An 18531-nucleotide genomic window follows, 5' to 3' on the forward strand; every position below is an offset into this window, starting at 1 on the left:
TTTCCTTAACTTCATCAATAAAGTAATAAATGACAGATGTAGTCAGCTTCTTGGTCCCAGGTTGGAAGGAAGGCCCAAGTCCTTCCCAGTGTCTTCAGATTAACTAACCTGTTCCTCCTGCTCACTCGCTATACAGACTGCTCCCGTTGATCTTGTAATTGCATATTTCCTCAGCAGAGTTCAGCAGTAATAGTTTTTCCAATTCTTCCTATAGAATAAGCTATAAAATAGATTGTGTTTTTAATTGTTTAGCTTCATTCAGAAGACTAATCATTGGACTTCAGGCATGTTACATTAAATACAGCTAAAGGTTTCATTATTCAATTTAAACTAATCTAATTAGTTAGAGACAATCATTTAATTTGGTTATGATTCTAATCTCTCATCAGGAAACTTCTCCCTGACAAAGACCCTTGTTTCTGTTTGGGAAAAAAAAAAAAAAAAAAAAAAAAAACAGCCAAGGAATGAACATCGCACAGATATACTCATACTCATCCCACAGTTTCTGGCTGGTTAATGTGGACATTAATGCTGTGCCTCTGACAAGCCTGGTTTGGGGACTTGCCCATACCACCTACCAGCCCTAAGATGCCAGCCATGCTAAGCAGTGCTCACTCCCCAGTACTGCATTTTTCCAGGCTAATTAGTTCATTTGAGAAATGTGAACAATTAGCCTGGAGGGGAGGGAGGGAAGACCAGGACAAAATAGTTATTAAGCTCCTAGCATGAAGCTACTGTTGTCGCTTTGTTCTATAGTTTTGTTGCTTTATGCCAATATAAATTATTTTTTTTTCACTTCTGTAGGATACACTTGGAATCCAACTACTTCAGGGGAAATACTTTGGTTTATATACAGTCACATTCTACCCATAGATGTTACAAAGCTAAGAAATGGTTTAAGTCTCTGTAACTGAAGAAACAAATCTAAAATCAACTTATTAGCTGTTTTACCAGAATTCTGTTTTAAATTTAGAGTTGCAACGACCAAGCAGCACTGAACCTGCAGGATCACATTTTGGTCTGCGTCTTTGGTGATGCAAACTCACCACTGATTGGGCTGCAGGACTTCGTGATGCCCTTAAGAGCTAGTAACTTCACTTACCATGAGCTGAAAGATATTGTTTTTCTTGGGTCTTTGGAATATCTGCAAAGAGAATGGAAATTTATTCAGAATTTCCCAAAGCTGTGGTTATTCTCGGTAAGAATTTTTTGCATTTTGTCTCTTCCTCTTCCTTCCTTTCTCTAGCTCTCCTGCACACTTCTGAATACATTTTAGAAGTTTTTGATAATAGATAGCACAATTCAGATTCAAAAAGTACCAAAATTGGCTCAGGCTCTAGACTCCAGTTTGAGTCCAAGATATTGTAGGAAAACTTTCCATTATTAAATACTTATTTTCTTCTGAGGGAGTCTCAGACTTCTCTGGTTACCTGCAGAGGCACCGAGAAGGTAATCCTGATTGGAAATGGGAAATTGTCCAATGAATTGCAAATCTAGACCCATGAGTTTCACTGTCCGACCAAAGCTGCTCATATTTGGAGGTGCTTTCAAAATGCTATTTGCCAGTTGTGTTCAAAACAGATTTTTTTGCTCATCTTTCACCTTTAATGATCTGTAATGATCAGTTTCCTCAGATTTCTCCTTATCAGTATTTGTTTGGTTTTATCAGGGCAGTGCTCTCTGCTGTGCAGATCTGAGGGCAGTTAACGTCCGGGATTGCTCTGCTTGTGCCATCCTGTCTTCCAATACCACTGCTTCAAGCAATCCTTCCCTGGTGGACACAGAAAGCATCCTAGCCACTCTGAACATCCGATCCATGCAGGATAAGCCCAGCTCAGCCTCACTAGGTAAGTGTGTTTCCCTTTGCCTGCAAGCATGCTGATGTGACAAGAAAGAGGACTAAAGGAGGAGGAATGAAGGGGTCACTTGTCACTAGTCTGAGCCATAGCCTGTCTCTTCTGAATATAAACATGCCAATTAAAATGGCCAGAAGTCCATTTTAGCCTTGCTGGTTGGACAGCCTAGTCCAACTTCTGTAGCTACAGATTTGCAAAGGAATGGTAATCCAAAATTGCTCCTGGAAATATGCCAGTTCCTCCTGAAAATTCTGAGTGAAGCTTCAAGGTTTCCAGTAAAGAGACGATGGTTAGAGGCTAAATGGTAACCAGAGCTGGTAACTTCTGTATTTACTCACAAAAGCACATGTGAGTGGAGGCCCAATCCATCCTTCAAAAGGAGTAAAATAATACCTCTCCCTTGAGGCTTGAGAAGGTGGGCTCTCTGTTCCCACGCAAACAGAGCTCATAGCACAAAACTGCAATGGAAGCAAAACCAACTTCAGCCCAGCAGAATATTTATTGTGTCTCGTCCTTCCTTAATTTGGCAAAAGAGCTAAGATTTGTCCTCCTCTTGAGAATGTGGAAGTATTAATTAACTGAAGACAGGCTGAGAAATGGATGGTTCTCTTAAGTGTTTCCCCTATACTTTATTATCATTCTAGGCTTTTAAAACACCGACTGTGCCAAAGAAAAGATTCGAGTGAGGCAAAGACATTTTTTTTTTTTAAATAATAACTAGACAAAATAATACCAGCATACAGTGTATACTATCAGAACAGAAGAAAAATGATTTATAAGGGATATTTGAGTAAGAGGTAATTGTGACTTGAATAGATTACTTTTAACTAATGTATTTATCGCTACCTAGATATAAAGATATATGGAACTCTTTATTGATTGTATATAGAGAGGAAGTAAATAATATGTACTTATATATATATAATTTATGTTTCTCTGGAGTGACAGATACAGATACTGTACCTACTGCATCTTTATACCTATATATGGAAAAGAGAGACACTCCGGGCAAAAAGGGTATTTCATCCTATCAATCACTGTCCTACTACCCTCCAGCACTTTTTTGCTTAATGACTCATAATCATAGTACATGGTGTGCAGAGCTCTGAACTACAATGTGTGTGTATGTTTCACAGAGATGTGAGCATCTGTTCTTCAAAGCCTTCCCAAGCTGCCTTGCAGAGTTCATGCTTATTTCTCTTTGAGGTGGTAGCTTTTGGCTCGCTTTGTTTCCTTCTAGCAGAAGACCACAGGGACTTAACGCTGACATAGGTGTGACGAGTTGAATAAGCGGAGGCATGGCTGGGTAGACAATTTACGAGGCATATCACCGTCAGAACCACCACTGCCTGCATGCTTAGAGTTCTTTTTTTATTACTATTATTTTTTAAACCACAAGCATGTACTTTTCCCTCGCTTCCCTTGGGTGGATGGGCATGTGGTGAGTTGCATCAGAAAAGTGGATCTTGTGGATTTAAATCTGTTCAGCATCCTTGCTATCATGAGAGAGAGGATAAACTTTTGTTTAGTGATACTGAAAAAACAATCAAGTTCTGTAGTGACACAGTCCCTGAGAAAGGCTATCTAAAGGAGTTTTTCTCGTGCAGAAAGAGGCTAGCAGTGAGAACAGTTAGAGCAGAGACAAGCAGACACAATTATTTGTGTATTACAGCTAACACTGATACAGCACATCAGAACCAGTCCAAATATAAAACACCTTTCAGGAGTGAGCAGAAGTCAGGGCTGCTTGGTCCACTGTCCTGGGTAAAGAAGGGCCTAGGCTTCAGAACAGGCATGGAAGTCAGTGCTTCTGGGTTTCCATCTGGTTTTGAGAAGGGTTAGGATCAAGTAAGGGACATGTTTTCAAAGCTTCTTCTATTATATATATATTATCTATACTCTAATATTTAGCTCTGAGACTTATTTAAAGCCAGATGAATTCATGCTCACAATGTAGTTATATACAGAGCAAATTATTCTTGTTATTACACGTTACTCTGATCAGTTATTTCTGAAAGATTGATTCAAATTAGAGGGGTTAGATTCTGTTACCATTTTTACTGGAATAGCATTGTCTTCCTCTAGCTGAGAAAATACTGTATTTCTAAACCCACTCTGGTTTATCCATTTTAGGTCTTTCACTTTGCATATTTATGAGGTACCTATTGCCTAGCTCAGATGCTAGTGAGTTGTTGCTCCATAAACTGACTACAGTTCCAGTCTAATACATCTTTGGCTACTCAGTTAAGATCATTCCTCAGATTTACAGTGTTTTCTGCAGCCAGAAAAGCAGTATTCACTTACAGGATATCATCATCAATAAAAAAAGATATATTTACAAAATAAAGCTAAGACACAAGTTTCACTTCTTTCTCCAGCCAGCCACTAAATCTGTCAGTGATTCAGCCTCTGTAAAAATTAGCTCCCTCTCCTTGTATGTTCATTAGGTATGTTGTTTAAAAAAAAAAAAAAAAAAAAAAGCCAATTTTCTTCTTTGCTGCTGTAATTATAGGCCTGCAATCTTAGGTTAGGATTCTCATAGCAGGAGCTCCTGCTGATTCAACTGCAAGATTAAGGCTGTGTCTTGTGCTCTTACAGGGCTTTGCCTCTGAAAGCCTCCAGGCACATTACAAATGTGTGCTCCTATAAGACAGTAAATTACCGGTTGGTTGTTGCCACCTAGTTTTGGATCAAGGTGCCCAGAATGGAAAAAGAGTGCACGTCCCCACTTTCACTGTTCCAGTCCCTCCCTCCCTACTTCCCCCCATTATTATTTTGTAGGAATTCATCTCAGAGAAGACAGAACTTTTACGGATGAAATCAATGGGATTCAGTAAATGGGAGTTCATGGGAGTCAGCAAATGAGGAGAGTTTCTGGGAAAAGAGAGGCTCAGATTCAAACAGGGAAAGGATGGCTTTTATCAGAATTTAATCTGTCGCACTCCTTCTCCCCACAATGGAGTAGGGCGCCCAGTGGGTTTTAAGTTATGTAAATATTAGCAACATAGCCAGGCTGTGCAGGTGCTGATCTAAAGTTGGTGTTAGTTCAGCTCTTGCAGTGCTTAATTACAGCAAATTTTTCCAGTGAAATCTGCATTTTCCACCAGTTTAGTACATGTGGAGTGGGTGCTTTCAGCTGCAGAGTTACAAAATCAGCAGGTTTAGGAAAATCCTGTCTTATTTGTAGGAGAAACATCTAGGAGGAGTTGTGCAGTAAAGGAAACGAGCAGCAGAAACTAATGCATATAGGAACACCCCAAAAGTATGGCAGTACTGTGGTTTAAAAAGAAAAGACAAAGGCTGGTGTATCTCATATTGTAGTTGTCATTGCTGCTGGGACTGCAGGTGGATATCCAGCTACCTTCCCCATCCAAATCCATTCTCATCTCCACTTTTGGTGCTGTAGAAAAAGCTACAGCGTTTTGCTTCCTAACCATAGTGAACAACGTGCATTTCTATGCATTTGGATGGAAGGCCCTGAGTTCCCTTAACAGCTCAGGTGCTTTGGTAAGCATTGCAGCAAACACAGTCTTACTTCAGAGATTGTAACAAGGCACAAATCAATTGTACTTCCCGTGGTTTTAGATTTCAGTGTGAGCCTTTCACACCCAACCCACCCAGGCCCGTTCTGTGCTTTACCTGCCTGATGGGGTAGAGAATTAGACAGCTCTTAGAGAACCAGACCCACACAGAGGTAAACATTCCTTACACTTGCAAGAATGAGCGCTTACTAGGGTCAGCGCTGATGCCAAGGACTTCTAGTCTTTCCCATGGAAAATTTTAGGTTTTCCAGTAATGCTGTAATTATCACCCTGTCATGTCACAAAGCAAACAGGTTGGCAAACCTAGGTACCGAACTAAATAATCTGTGGCATAATCTAAACATGTAATGGTAATTAAATCTGACAACTTAATAAGCTACTGAAATTCAAATGTACAGTAGTAATCTACAATTAAGTAATCTTTTGTAATAGCACCCTGCCAGTTTGTAAGATTTCAGGTGGAGCGCTGTGTACTGTTTCATAGCAAAAATATTGACATAAGGGAAAGGTATCCAGGCAATGATCAGACACACATTCAAATCGACTGGTACAGTACATGGAAAGGTACAATAAAGGCAATGATTCATTTCAGGCATTCAGCTGCACTGTATTCAGAGATGCCTTGCTCTACTTTGGCTTTTTCTGCTGTTTTGAGGGGTTGTGATGCCTGACATCCCTAATGAGGTTTTTGTCAGTCCATCACCTAACCTCAGGGATAGCTGATTAGAACAATGGTCTGCCTCAGACCCTGTTGGGGCCTCCATCTCCAACATTCACTTGCAGCTCAGAGGGGGGAAGGAGCCATTGCGTAGTATCTGGATGTTGCAAAGTTCCATTTGTAGCAAAATCCTCAGCGGATTTTAGATTTCATCATTCTGAGTGCACAGTAAGTAGTGTTCCTAATACTCAGTTACCCAGATGCTGTGCTGGGTAGCAAAGGAAAAACTCAGACATAACAGAAAGGGAGAAGAGATTAGATATAATCAAAACAGAACAAGCAGATTTTGGATTGGGCTTGATTCTACTAACTCAGCGAGTTGGCAAGAACCGGGAAGGAATAAGGACACTTCTAGGAACTTCTGGATTGCTATTTTTTATTTTATTTTTTTTTTATTTTTCTTTTTGTGATGGGTTTTCAGAATTCATGGTGTATACTTTTGCCTTGATTCCTACAGCATGTGTCCCATCCAGTTTTGCAGAGCCTTCTTGAGGGGGAAGGATAAAACATGACGCTGTTCCTCAAAACCCCTCTGTGTGCAAATTGGCTTACTGGGGGCTTTGGGCCAAACAACTCTGCAACCAGCACTTCTGCACCACAGAGGGTAATTATATTTCAGTTACAATGTCAATAAGCAGCTCCCAGGAGAATTTTTTTTTTTTTTTTTTTTTTTTTTTTTTTGTCATTCTTTAAAGCCATGAGAGAATAAAGTAAGTCTTGGAAAAGCAAACCAAGGCAAGAAACTTTCTAAATATAGGAAATGCTTTGGGATTTTTGCATGACAATAACATTATTTTTAGGCATAGGAAAAAGATTTCCTGCATTTGTCAGTCTGAACCATTGTGTGTTAGCAGTTTTTTTTTCCCCTCCTCTTTTCTGCTTCTACCAACATTCCTCTCTCCTCATGTTGTTATTGACTGTTTCTACAGATGCTGTTTTCAGAGGAAGAGCATTGGGGAATCAATCAGAGCCATGTTATAAAAGGATCCCCATCACTACAGAGCTGAGTAAGTTATTCTTTAAGAACAAATTTCACAGAAGCAATATGTGTGCTGCATTATTTATTTACCCCAGGCCCTTTTTAGAATTCAGAGGCAGAAAGCGACAAGCACTACATGTCCAAGGAACATTAAAAGGTTTGACTTAGATGTTAATTCACTGGCTTTGAAGGAGTCAGGATGGTTTATCAGGAGAATAAATAAAACAAAGTGTTACGAAGGTCTCAGTGTGTAGCAAAACTCTGAAGCATCCATTTAGGATAAAGATAAGGTCCTTTTTTTTTCTTCTTTTTCTTTTTTTTTTTTCTTTTTCTGATCTGATTTCTAGTCACGTGGCCCCCATTACCCCACCTTTTGTAACAGACTTCACTAAGGTAAATAAATCAGAATTGTATTTTCCTGGTTTCCCCTTATTTTCAACAAAGAAATAGAAACCACCAAAGGCAGCTCTGCTCAGAGGATATCTAACTTGCCCTTTGGCTCTGCCTCCCTCTCTCTGATGATTTTAAAAAACAGAGGAAGGCTGCATGGCCAGTTTTCATCTCACAACAAAATGAGGTGAACCAAAGCCTAATTCTCTGTTTCACCCCTGCCCTTTCTGAAGCACTGGTGATGGTTCCTCCCTCTTCTCTGGATCGTGATGGGAGCTGCTGCAGGCTTCCTAACTTGTAAAAGTGGCCGTGAAAGCACAGAGCCTTTTCCAAGCAGTCTGCACTACAAAGCATTGTACAACAGCTGCACAGAGTCCAGTACTTGCATGGACCTGTGTGCATGCCAGGACAGCCAGAGGGTGCAGGTGTTTTACTCTAGGCCCCAGACACTTCTGCCCTTATTCCACAAGGCTCAGCCTCTCTAGCCTGTATTCATAACTGAAGCAACCCGTGGAGCTCTTTCATTACTACTCTTGGCTGTTTTTCATCTTTGTCTTCGTCTCCTGATAGCTACACACTAGGTCCATTAATTAGGAACATGTGCACTGATTAACTGATTACTAGTAACATAGCAGTCAGTGTCACAGCAGAGCGGTGTGGCTGGGCTGCCAGTCCCCAGTGACACGGATGTTTAGCTCCATTTAGAGTGCCGACACAAGAATGTAGCCACCAAATTAGCATAGCATGTTGCTAGGCTTCATGGCTGGCCTCTGATCCATTTACTCAGGCTTTTTTTTTTTTTTCTTTCCTTTTCGATGCAATGCTGGTAAACGTTATGTGGGCTCAACACTTCTGGGAGGGGCCCTTGCTTTGCAGTCCTCCCCAGGTCTGCAGCTGAGCCAGGGCTAGTGAGTAGCATCAGCATCTAGCAAGTGCTAGCAATACTTAATTTCAAAGAAGCTCTGGTGTACCACTAAGTCCCAATGTGCACCTGGAGAGCTAATGGGTCAATATGGACAAAGCTGTTAGGTCCTGCGTGCTCCTTAGGCTAAAACTCTGAAGAACTAGTGCAAAACAAACAGCAAAAGATAATGATAAGATACTGATGCCTTCTCCAGAGTCACTTCAGAACTGCTGAATTTCCCAGAGTGATATTTGGATATTCTCTTGCACTGTGGTTTAAACTTTTATTTGTGTTGTGTCCAAAAGTCTCAGAAATGTTTTGAGCTGGCTACTGAGGCCCAGCTCCTCTGAGAAGATATTGTGCAGTCAAGCTAACGTCTTCAGACAGGCATTGCACCAGTGTGATTTCCCTCCAGGATGTGGTGTGTCAGTGGAGGGGAAAACATCTGCAATCTGTTGACATAACTTGGATTTTAGTCATGTCAGATCTTTGACAAAATAATGAATCGAGCCCAGTCCCTTAGCACATGGATGCCTGCTCCATTTGTAGCCTTCAACAGCATAGAAATATGTTCAGAGTTCCAGGGATGGGCTAGGAAGGAAAATAACCCCAACAACTTAAAACCTGGAAGCTCAAAACAACTAAACAAAAACAGCTGGAGCTTTCTTGTGATTGTGAATAAGCTTCCTGTAAATCCCTCTGGTAGACCTTGATCTAGACAAATGCTCACTTTTGTACCTATCTCTAGAAACAAGCTGCGAGGAATAATCCTCATGTGCCTGAAGCTGCAAGGGCTTTGCACGTTCCAGGCCGTGGCCCATTTCCAGCTCGTAGCTCACTGGGTGCGGACCAAGAGCCACCTGTATCACCTGGTGTGTCTGACACACTGACACAGCAATGCCACACGCACTGCTGGTGCTGTGGCTGTTCAAAACCTACCACAAGAGAAGCTAACACCCTTTGGTTGAAATCTTGACACCACTGAAGTCGAGAGGAGTTTTGCAATTAATCTTGATGGGCAGGAAGCGATGTATTCAGGAAGCTGAACAGAGCCAGCCCCTCTTTTAAAGGGGGCTGGATTATTTTTTTCCTCGAGGAGCAGGAGAGTTGTGTGTTGTCATCATGCTTGCACACACTGCTGCTTCTCCTTGCCCAACGGTGAGGTGCGCAGGAAAATAAGAAATGCTAAACTGGCCACTTTGCATCAGGCTGATGCAAGGCCAATTAAATGGCAAGCTGCACATGCGGGTTTCTGCAGGGTCAAATCCACCAAGTTGAGCACATTTCAATATGTTGAGTAGCTTCTGACTTTGTGAGCTGGTCATTGGGATTACAGGCATGTTGTAAATAGTCATTCTTCTGAAACAGTGGATTCTAGAAACCCTTCTCATAAAGGGCCAGAGATATGGGGGAGAAATAGCAAAGTCATCTGCAAAGAAATAAGATATTCTCATATGCCAATATGTAAAAGAGAAATAAAATAGCGTAGAGAAATAAAAAGGGTCCCTTATTGTGGCTGAGACCATGCTTTTCAAACCCAGACTCTACAAGCTAGGCAGGGGAGTCACACTGATTAATATCAGATGCAGGGCCAACTCCTAAAGGCCAGGGAGGGTGAAATATCTGTATTGAGAATACATGGCTGAAGGATGACAGCGACACTGCGAGACAACAGGAAGCATTAATAGTATTGTGATTCTGGCTAGCTTTAGTCATCTTTAAAAATGATACACTCAAATGCCTCCTGGCCCAAGGGGACATAATAGAAATCAATCATTACTTACACAGAGTTACTTGCTCTATTTTTTAATGGTAAGACGTGGGTTCTTGATCTCAATTCCTTTCAGTCCTCCTGTCTGTCTCTAGCTGTGCTGCTGTCATTTATCAGTGCTCTTACCGGCAGCACAGGAGTGCCAGGACATACCCAGCACGTTGAGTCGCACGGCAGGGGCCTTCTGCCAGGCTGTACTCAGGCAATTCTCTCAATATAGAAAGCAAGTTAAAGAGGAATCACTTTCTGAGTAGGGGGAATTCTGCAAGACTATCTCAGACAGCGAGAATAAGGTTGACAAACTAGCGAAGATCCCTGTAACAGTAGGACAGCTGTGAAAGGAGCTCTCTAACCCCCAGTTAAGCCAACAGAAATAGTAATTCTGTTAGTTCAGGAAAACGAGCAGAAGAAATTAGATTATTCCTTTCTTTTTCGAAGCAGGTAAATCAATTCTGGTCTGCTATCTTAAAACACTCGCTTGAAAAATTAGTCTTAGGCTTGTGTCTTTTGTCTCCCATTGCACAACCAGTCAGCAGCACTGACTATTTGTTCCTCTTTCCTTTTCTAATGCAGTGTGCTGTGGCTAGTGCTGGACATGGAACAGCAAGCTACTAACTTTTCTGATTCTAGATGGCTTCCCTCTGTTGCTAAGATGTCTTCTGTTTCTTCTTTGCTTATCCAATAGAGTCTTCACCAAATGCCCAGTTCATTAATCAGGCTCCCAGCGGCAATTCTGAATTTCCAGAGCAAGATCAGCTTTCCACCACTGCTGCCCCTGTGGGAGATATCTTCTCAGATAGCTTCTTGAATTCTCTTTTGTCTATGGTAAGTAGATGTATCACAAACTGTCATGTTTAGTGGCATCAGAGTGTTAACAAAGTGATTATCAGCCAGGGTAAACCCACTTAATCCAGCCTTAACAATGGTCAAGGCTGTGTGTGTCAGAAAGACACGGAAAACCTTGCAGAGACTGGTGAGGTGATTAGTTACTCTGTGCCCTGAGAATTGTATGTGTCTGTTCCTGTTCAAGCAACTTGCTAATCATGGGATGTTCCAACCCCCTTCCTTGGGCTGGAAGGGACCAGCTAGTTCCAACCCCCTGCTGTGGGACTAATCAGTGAGCTTCTTTGATTTCTTGGGGTAGTAGGCTCTACAGACCAAAAGGCAGCTCCAGAAGACATTTCTCAATGCATGCTCTGAGCAGCAGCAGCACTCCCTGGTTTTGATATACACGTAGAATTATTTGGAGAAACTTTTAGAGTGTTTTCATAACTCTTCATTACTTCCTCCTGCTACAAAAGGTATTTGCAGCCAGCCTGATTTATTTACTTTTTGATTGATAACATGAGGTTACAATCAGTCCCTCTAAGGGACATGCAGTCACTGAAGCCAAAACTGCTTTCAGCACGAGCTGGCCTCATGGTGGAGACTCCAGCATTGATGCTAATGGCTGAGAAGATTATGGGGACTCTGAATTCTTACCTGTTCATGTAGAGTGGATTTTTACAAGCCCGGCTGGAGGTGCTTTGGTGAGCTAGAGAATAGGCAGCTTTCACTACCATGACTTTATTGTAGCAGCATGGGCATAAACAGAACATTTAATTCTTCTCATCTGTCCATCTGGGACCTACGCAGAAACGCACACTTAAGTTCAGATGGAAAATCTATTGAACTCGATGGGAATCTCTCAGTGGCCGTTTTCTGAAAAGATATAAAACAAATTCCACATATGTGGACTTCCACCGATCCACAAGAACAGATCAGATTTTAAAAGAAGTTATTGTTTTGATTCTCTGTAAGTTCCTGGCAGTGTCCTTTTAAAAACATTTGCACCATGAGGATTAGGTACATTGCACCAAAAATGCAAGAACAGAGGGAAGGTGGCGATCCCACCCTGGTGACATAATCGTCTTAAGTTGCTGTCAAACCTGAGTGATATTGTTTGTGGTGACACACCTGTGGGTGACACTTAGGTATAGTTAAGCCAGGATTTTGGCAGCAAACAGCAGTTCAGTTCATAAGCTGGCATTTCTAAAAGCGACTTCTCCTTTTTTTCTGAAAGCTCCTTTCTTCCTCTTTACCCTGATTCTCCCCATGCTGCAGTCAAGTTCCACATGCCTTGCTCTCAGCTCATGTCCAAGGGGATAGTGCTTGGGTGGCAGTTTTGCAGAAATTGAATAAATACAAAACAAATCTCTCAAAGGGATAAGCAGTCCAAAATAAGTGTGTCAAGTCCAGTTATGCTTTTCTGAGAAGGTGTTAGGGAAAGTATTATATTGCTGCTACTCACTGATATGTCAATCAGCCAGATGGTAATTAATGACTGCTAGTGTCAAGTGTAAAAGTAACTCAAGACATAGCATGACCTGTCTTAAAGGATAAAATTTCACTCAGGCATAGATTCCAAGTCTGTCCAGGAATGATCAGCACTCAGCTCTGCTTTAGAGTAGAGGGGCACCTTAAGTCACATTCAGTCAAGTCTGTAAATACAGGGAAGGAGAGAAATAAGGTATTGTTTAGCAATTGCAGTATGAGGGAAAATACACATGAATGTGAGAAAAAAAAGAGGAAGAAAAAAACCTTCAGCAGTCCAGCGTCACCTCCTTGTTCTGACACTAAATATCTTTTGTAAATATCTGAGTGTGAGACACTCAGAGCAGGAGTGCTGGATTTTTTTTAGCTTGAAAGGCGAGTGGCAGAAGAATCTGCATGGCACAGCGTGGTCTGTGAAGTGAAATGTTACCCCTTGGACGCCTGAAGCAGAACTGGCATTTGTTTCAACCTGACTCTTGGAATGGCTGTAGGCAGAAAACAGTCCAATGAGCATGGCCATTATGGCTCAGGTACTCTGAACCCCAAATTCCCGTCCTGACCCAGATGTGGGTTCCTAAGCTGTACAGGACCAATTCTAGAAGCTAAGTAGCAACAGGGACTGAAGGGGACCAAGCAGCTGCTTGGCGGAGGGAGAAGGTTTCTGCCTTTGTGTGCAAGGGCATTCCTAGGCAATGTGCTTCTCTCAAGCTGTAACCAAACAGCTGGCAAAGGAGGTAACATCTTGTGGGCACGTTTCAGAAATGTTGCTTCCTAAAAGTCAGCTTTGAGACCCCCTGAATGCAGTGTGCTGCTTCCTAAGTGCGCGCGCACCAACGCACGCGTGCACCTCTGTAGTTTCTCCTTGCCTTTCAGACTCCTGCAGTGTAACTCAGCCTAGAAAGTACAGAATGAGGGTGACATGCAAATCCTATTAATTCATCCAAGTATGGAAATGCAATCCTTTTGATGTCAAAAAGTACAGCAATGATATGTTAAAGAGCTCAGCACGCTTCTGTTAAATATGTAAAGTGCAGATTCCCCTGAAGCTGTATCACTCCTGGATAACTCTGGACTATAGCTCCTTACTTTAAAAGGCTGAGAATTACTCTAACAGCATTATAGCCTTTTGCCCGACAATACGGTCAGATGTTCTTAAGCGGATTTGAGTTTAGCTTGGATTTAGTAACACCGTTCCTTCTCTGCAGCTTGTTTCGTTTCTTTGCTCAGGTGAATGCAGGTGACAGATCCCACAAAGTGGCTCTGCATAGGAAATGAGCTTTTTGAGAAAGGGTGGGAAATAAGTTATTTGGTATATCTGAACAGGGTTCAGATTTAAAAAAAAAAAAAAAAAAAAGTGTGAGGGGGATGCTGTGCCTTTTTTGGCTTCAAATCTGAATTTTGACCATGGTATGTTTTGTTTGTTTGTTTTTCAAAAAAATACTGAGTTAAGGGCACAGAGAGAGGTTTTCATAATGCATGAGGCATCTCCAGGGACAGTTTCCTTCTGCACCTGTAGGGCTGAGGTAATTGCCCTCCTCGGCCTCACCTTGTACAGTGTGCTCCTACTCAGGTGGCATCGGAGCAGCTGCCCACTTTTCTGGCTCTCCTGACCCTTGACTGGAAAGCCTTCACAAGAAAAGAATGTTAACAAAGCTGACTCCCATTTTTGCTGTCAAAAATCTTCTCATTCAGGCACAATTTAGCACTTTCTATTAGAAGAGTGGAGGTGGGATCTTCTGGGCTCTTTGAAACTGAAATGGGCTAAGCAGGTGGTGATCCATAAATGTTGTCAGAAAACCAAACATAATTAAGGACTAATTTAAGTATACAAAAAACCTCAACCCTTTAAGGTGTCTGTCTGATCACATTCTCCAGGCTTTCACTGGAAAATTTTGTTTTCCTTTCAGGAATCAAGGCATACACATTGGTCTTTGAATTTTCATGGTTTCTTCCTTCCAGACCTACTACAACCATCACATCTTGGCTCTGCTGCAGACTTTGGTGACAAGTGGGACAAGCCCAGCACTGGAGGAGCAGCTGTTGGAAATGGACAGTGGGCTGAGCAGAAGTCCTGATGACATAGTCCAAAATGTCTCCCAGCTCCGATGCAAACTGGCACTCCTGCCACTGTCTGAGAGGTTGTTAACGGGTGTCACGGTGAGTTGTATCACTGAGAGGTGCTTCACGGATTTGGCTTTCACCCCTGATGTTAGTACTTCAGGATGTAGGCTGGTTGTGATTACCTGAAGCTTAGTTTCATTCAGTTGAAGTTCACTGTGTAGCTTAAGCCATATTTTAAGGAGGCCAAAGATATCAGTCTTATTTTATATTAGATTTCTAAGCTGAATTGGGCTGAATTGTCCACTTTGGTTCCTTTGAGGTAAGAGTATTTTTGCTTCTTTTACAGCAGGAGGACTCCTTTGGAGACGTTTACTGCAAAGCTTTAGACTTGTTTGGGATACTCTGCTTTGGGCTCTACCGGCTGATGGAAGAGCCCAATCCATACAAGAACAGGCAAGTACACTTCATTTTAAATTGCACTGTAAGTCAAAAGATGACAACTCATGACTGAACTATTTATTTTTGTCTTGAATTTAGACATCCTTGTAGACATTAAGGGCCATTTGAGGCAAACTGGTGTGGTCTGAACATGGTGCTGTGATTATTTCTGGAGATCCAGTGCTTACTGGCACTTGTATGAGATTCCCTTAAGTTCATTTAAAATGTGATTTATCTTTTCTTCATTAAAGATCTGCTGGAGCACTGAGTTAGTAATGCTGCAGAGGCCAGGGATTTCAGAGAGTTTGCAAGCAGAGAACTTTCTTTATGAAGGCAGGCTGACGGAATGGGGTTGTTCAGCCTGGAGAAGAGAAGGCTCCAGGGAGACCTTATAGCGGCCTTCAGTACCTAAAAGGGGCTGCAGAAAAGCTGGGGAGGGACTCTTTGACAGCGAGTATAGTGATAGGACAAGGAGTAATGGTTTTAAGCTACAAAAGGGTAGATTTAGATTAGATTTTAGGAAGAAATTATTTACTCTGACAGTGGTGAGGCACTGAAGAGGCTGCTCAGAGAAGTTGTGGCTGCTCCATCCCTGGAAGTATTTAAGGCCAGGTTGGATGGGGCTTTGAGCAATCTCAAAGGTGTGCCTGGCCATGGCAGAAGGTTGGAATTAGATAACCTTTAAGGTCCCTTCCAACCCAAACCACTCTATGATTCTGTGATTCATCTAACCTGTTCTACTCACTGATTCTTTCAGTTTCAAGGTTTTGGTGATTGCTTGAGCTTCAGATCTCCTAGAGAGACATTTACTTTGATTTAAAGATTTTCAGCAATCAAAAAATTATCACATCTTTCAGCAGCTGTTCTAGAGACTAATTAGCTTCATTTAAATATATATATATATATATATGTGCCATTCCTAGGTTAAAAGATAGGTAAAGTTAAACACTGTTTCATCATTCTGAAGAATTCTGCAGATGCAATCAGTCATTGCAAAAAAACCCTGCAGCTTTCTTCCTGTCCCAGGTGCTTGCTACAAAGACCTCACAAAGCAGCCTGAATCTCACATACTAGTGCTTTTTCAGGTTTGTGATTGCTCGGCCTGCCAGTGATTTGAAGATGTTGCCCACAGATCTACTTTTCTGTCTTGTTCCGTTCAACGTTGCAACATCTGATGACCAGAGAGGGGAAATGGAGAGTCAGTTAGGAAGCAAGAAAACAGGTAGTACAGACACCTCCATGCCAGAATTATGAGTTTGTGAAACGCCCTACAAATAAAGAATTGTACAAGTTATTAAGATCCCACAATAAATTTTCCGTGTTCTTATTTCTTAGGTGGACAGTGGGCAATTTGAATGTGGCTAAACAGCTTGAGATTAGTATTGAAAACAGTATTGTTATGCTCTAACAACAATACCTATCAGAGAGTAAAATGTTCTCTCTGCAAGGAAAAGGGCAAAAACTTGAATTTCTGCTGAGCACTGCACAGAACAGACCTAGCTGTATACAAACACAATGACTCCATCGAGTTTAGAGATTCCCTGCTGAACTTTCCAGTTCAAAGACTCCAGCACTCTAAAATGCAATTTTCTTGCATACAAAGCTGAAGACGTTGGACTGATGTACATTAAAAGAAACATACCAAAAAAGCACAAAATCCCCCCATTAACTTATGCCATAAATCAGGTCCCGCCCTTATGTTATAAAGTCAGTTGAGGGGAAGCAGGAGAATTTTTTCTCTCTTTTTTTTTTTTTTCTCTCTCTCTCTCTCTCTTTCCCTCTTTCCCCTAACACTAATTAGGTTTGAAAGACTGCAGCTTGAGTCCAGATACCACATGCCGAGAAGAAAGGAACCCAAACAGCTGACGCAGAGTTCAGACTAAACTAACTGCAAGCTCCCCAGGGACATCACAAGGTAAACCTGATAGTCTCTGTCATTTACAATCATTATCAGGCAGCTGAGTCTCTGTAATTTTACTAGGGAGCCAATTAACAGATCCCTGAAGCTCAAGAATAAGGTCTTGGTCCTTTTTCTATTTTAGACAGGAAAAAGGGGAAAATAAGCCTTTGTTGCAAATCAGTACTCCAAAAGCTTTCCCACCCAAGGGAATGGTCAGATCTGGGCTTGCCTTTTTCCTCTTGAAGAGTAAAATAAAGCACTGAACTTAAGTGTCAAGCCAACTGGCTTTAGTACCCAATCTGCAACAAACTGGCTGTGTAACTTTGGGTCAGTTATTTAACTCTCTGTATACTATTGCTGCCTACTGCATGCAGGGAAAATAATAACATACTTGTTAATTTAGGTAATTAAGAGCTTCAGGGAAAGGACTGTCTCTCCTGATTTGTTTAGCCTAGCATTAATAGGAACTGATTTAGGATGAGACATTTAGGAACTCCACTCAAACAACGTGAGTAAGAAGCAAGAAAAAAGTTTGGACCAAAACTCCAGATGGAAACATATCTGCTCTTGGGGAAGTTTGGGGTTTGGATTCAGGTCTGAGCCTTAATGTGTTGGAATCATCTTCCTGGAACAAAATAATCATACATTTTCAGTTCAGGGCAGATTGCAAGCAGGAATCAGTGAACCGTGCTTAGAGCAAACAAAATACCATAGGAAGCATGCTTTCCCATTGCCAGCCCTTTGCAGACCTGAACTTGAGCCAAGACAGTCAGCTGATCTCCTGGTAGGAGTTTTTTTGGCCTAAAATCGCCCTGTATATACAAACTTAGATAAGAATTTGTGCACTGGATTCTACTTACCCTCTGGCAGATTGAGGCTTCAATAACAGTGTCTCAGTCCATTCCCTAACATGCGTTGTTTTAAACAGACAAGGTAGAAGGAAGAGCCTGGGCAGGCTTTGCAGTCTCTGATCCACTTGCAAGCTTTAGGAAGAGCTGAGATTTCCCTATGAAGGACACCTCATACTGAGACCCAGCAAGCTTTCTATCTTGTTGTCTGAACCCTTCTTTATTTGCAGCTGTAAGTCAGTCTAAGCAGGGCACAGAGGAGGTAACATTTTTTTCTTTCTTATTGTTCTGTTGCTTTTAAATATGCACACGTGCATGCCTGGACCTCTGTGTACTGATTTTAAGCAGGTCTTGTGCTATGGGGAGGCACTTCTAGTAAGAAAGTTGCAAGGAAAAACAAATCTTGTTTACTCAGAACTTTACTGAGTGGATGAGAAACTCAGACTATCTTGCCAGCAAATTCTTCTATCTGAAATCATCTGCTTTTCCTAGAAAATAGAGGCAAATGAGTGTACTCCTTCATGACTGAAATTCAGGCTGTATTGTGTTCAGCTCTAAGGCACCAAACAAGGGAAATGCCAGAGCTATTACTCCAGAGCTATGTCTCATGGAGTAAAAGTGTAACAAGTGGTATGAGTATCTTTTTTTAATTTTTTTTTTTCCATCAGGGAAAAAAAAAATGTAAGGAATCTGCAGCAAGTATATCTTTTAAATGTTCCTTGTCTCCAAGGTGTCTTAGGTGCAGGACTGCCAGTGATGACACATGCCATGCTTTTCCCCCATACATTCACACTATCTCTGTGTGTGTATG

General features: G+C 41.6%; 1 protein-coding gene across 1 annotated transcript in view; it reads left to right on the top strand.

Annotated features, from left to right (window-relative positions):
* KCNU1 (potassium calcium-activated channel subfamily U member 1) overlaps positions 1-16380 on the top strand; it is a 52415-nt gene extending 36035 nt beyond the window's left edge. The window contains exons 21-28 of the mRNA XM_032204018.1: positions 974-1198; positions 1670-1847; positions 7046-7123; positions 10846-10985; positions 14433-14630; positions 14884-14987; positions 16058-16174; positions 16308-16380. Of these exons, the coding sequence (XP_032059909.1) occupies positions 974-1198; positions 1670-1847; positions 7046-7123; positions 10846-10985; positions 14433-14630; positions 14884-14987; positions 16058-16174; positions 16308-16380 (1113 nt within the window). The remainder of the gene's footprint in view (positions 1-973; positions 1199-1669; positions 1848-7045; positions 7124-10845; positions 10986-14432; positions 14631-14883; positions 14988-16057; positions 16175-16307) is intronic.
* Positions 16381-18531: the final 2151 nt, after the last annotated feature.

This window comes from Aythya fuligula, chromosome 27, assembly GCF_009819795.1.
Source record: "Aythya fuligula isolate bAytFul2 chromosome 27, bAytFul2.pri, whole genome shotgun sequence".
NCBI classification, from domain to species: domain Eukaryota; kingdom Metazoa; phylum Chordata; class Aves; order Anseriformes; family Anatidae; genus Aythya; species Aythya fuligula.